The 2,623-nt window shown below is 35.0% G+C and overlaps 1 protein-coding gene and 1 long non-coding RNA gene across 3 annotated transcripts in view; one reads left to right on the top strand and one right to left on the bottom strand.

Annotated features, from left to right (window-relative positions):
• LOC107842955 (short-chain dehydrogenase TIC 32 B, chloroplastic) overlaps window positions 1-539 on the top strand; it is a 5,648-nt gene extending 5,109 nt beyond the window's left edge. For both annotated transcript variants that reach the window (XM_016687037.2, XM_016687036.2), the window contains exon 9: window positions 146-539. In XM_016687037.2, the coding sequence (XP_016542523.1) occupies window positions 146-319 (174 nt within the window). In that variant the 3' untranslated portion in view covers window positions 320-539. The remainder of the gene's footprint in view (window positions 1-145) is intronic.
• Window positions 540-593: 54 nt separating this feature from the next.
• Window positions 594-2,081, bottom strand: LOC124887013. The gene is made up of 3 exons (XR_007044478.1): window positions 1,933-2,081; window positions 1,773-1,836; window positions 594-1,650 (listed from the first exon to the last, which is right to left on the bottom strand). It is a non-coding gene; the product is annotated as an uncharacterized LOC124887013 (long non-coding RNA).
• Window positions 2,082-2,623: the final 542 nt, after the last annotated feature.

Here is a 2,623-nt window from a genome sequence, read left to right on the forward strand (position 1 = left end):
CCCCCCCCCCCCCCCCCCCCCCCTCCCTCCCTCCTTTCTTTAACCTTAGTTCAATCAAAATTTCCTTGTACAATCATATTACAAACATATCCAGATATCTGCATATAAACCTTTATTGCACACATTATGTTGACTGCCATTACAGGGGGCAGCTACAACTTGCTATGCTGCACTGCATCCAAGTCTGAAGGGGGTTACCGGAAAGTACTTCAACGACTGTAACGAGTACGGGCCAAGCAAGCTAGCTTACGATGAAGATTTAGCGCGTAAACTTTGGGATTTCAGCAACGACATGATTGATGCAGCTTTAAAAGCTTGATAAGTTAAATGCAGTTCCTGAGAAACTAAGCCTTGAAAGAAATGTCTTTTCTAGTTCTGCTATTTCTAATTTGTGGCCTTATCTCTCTTTATTCAGGGGTCTATAGGAAACAATCACTTTATTTGATCTCTTCTCTGAGTTAGCGGTATGGATGGTGTACACTTACCCTCCCCGGACCCCACTTTGTGGAAATATACTATGTTGTTGTTGTTGTTGGCAATATCTCTCTGTCCCCTTTTAAGATTATCAGCCACTGTAAATAGCTCTGCAAAGTATAATTGTCAGAGTTCTACAGTAGGCAAATCACACTATCTTATATGATTGTTATGTTTGTTTTTTCGCATAAATATCAATGTCTTAAATAAACAGTAGTATGCATTTTTCATGTTTGTTTTTCGAGTAAAATATGTTCTTAAAGAAAGGGTAGTATGTATTTTCTCAAAATATTTATTTTTCGCATAAATATCAATGTCTTAAAGAAATAGTAATATGCATTTTCATGCTTGATTTTCGAGTAAATATCAATGTCTTAAAGAAAGATTAATATGCATTTTCTCAAAAGTTTCGTCTTTCGCGTAAATATCAATGTCTAAAAGAAAAACTATGTATTTTCTCAAAATATTTGTTTTTAGCGCAAATATCAATGTCTTAAATAAATAGTAGTAAACATGTATTTTCTCGATAGGTAGTGGTTAAATTACTCCTTTTATGTAATTGTTGTTTTCAGAAATGGATCATGAGAACCCATGGATGAGAGAATGGAAGAGTAAACATATTTAGGTGTCAACCAATTGTAAAACTAAATTAAAAAAAGGGGGCAAAAATGATGCCTTATGTTTGGTATAGGTTCCCTAGTCTATTGGAAGCCGTCTTTTTACCTTCACAAGATAATATAGTGTGGTAGGGTAAAACCATGTAGGCACCCCGAGTTTTAGCGCATTCAGAAAATCTTAACAATGACGTGCAAAATGAGCAACACACTTCCATTTAACAAACTTCAGGAGTCTCAGGACACAACTGGCAATTATCCCCATCACATACAAAGCCTCAGAAGGCATGCCAAGCTCAAAGCCCTAGCTCCATCAAGTAGCTGACACGAGTTACGACACATACATACCCACTAGAACTTGTACTGTAAAAACAGCTTTTACGAATAAGAACTTGAGTTTTAGCTCAATACATTCATAGCACTAATATTATGTGAGCAACAATTCAGCAGAGTGCGACAACTAAAAACAACCAATAGCACACTAAGCAGCACTTGAGCTATCAAGTTCCTCCAACTTGTCTCTTCCATGAATCCTCAACGATCAATTCATCAACTCCCCTATCTTCATAAGTGATAAACACCACGAAAAAAAAATTGTGGATTAAGTTAGAGAAACAACGAGACATAGGATGAGGCCAGGACAGCTGAAAGAAATAATAACAGGTTCTTAAAACTCTTGCCTACCATCATGCAAGTAGCGGCGAATTATGAATGGTATCTTCCTCTCCCGGAGCTCTTTCATTGCAATCTTTCAGCGGAAATGAAGATTAACAAAAATACGTTAGGTAATCTAAAAATTTCACTAAATAGACACTTTGCATTAAGTTTTAAAAAAGAGGCTTACCTAGGTGGGTTAGTTTCCCTCTCCAACTCAACCATCACAGGGAGTGCGGAACCTAAATATGCCACCATATTTAAAACAGAAAAAGCTTAAAAATACCCTGAACTATCTGAAATAGCTCAAAAATGCTCCTCGTTAGATTTTTGGCTCAAAAATATCCCTCCGTTAAATATTTGGCTCAAAAATATCCCTCCCTCTAACGGAATTCAGAAAATGATCAAAAATACCCATGAACTATCTGAAATGGCTCAAAAATACCCCTCTGTTAAATATTTGGCTCAAAAATACCCCTCCCCTTAACGAAATTCCACCCAGCATGCCACCTAGATAAAAAAAACTAAATGACTATGCCACATTATTATCCACATGTAAAATGTTAGTATTTTTTAATTATATGACATTTCTTTCTTCTTTATTTTTATTTTTATTTAAAAACATCAGTGAAACGGACAAAACTTACACGACTTTTTCATTTTTAATCAAAGTAGACAAACGGTGATTACATAATATTTTTTTTGAAAAAATTATTAAATGTAACATCGCTATTATCAAATTCCTTTGATCAACTAAAAAACAAGTTTTTTTCCTGTTAATAGGTTTAAAAGTGTGAAACCCAACAAAAGAGTCTTATTAAACTGATAAACCCATTAATTATTAGGCCATTATAAAAGTTAAAATTAAGATTTACTCGTAA

The sequence above is a fragment of the Capsicum annuum genome, chromosome 9 (genome assembly GCF_002878395.1).
Source record: "Capsicum annuum cultivar UCD-10X-F1 chromosome 9, UCD10Xv1.1, whole genome shotgun sequence".
NCBI classification, from domain to species: Eukaryota; Viridiplantae; Streptophyta; class Magnoliopsida; order Solanales; family Solanaceae; genus Capsicum; species Capsicum annuum.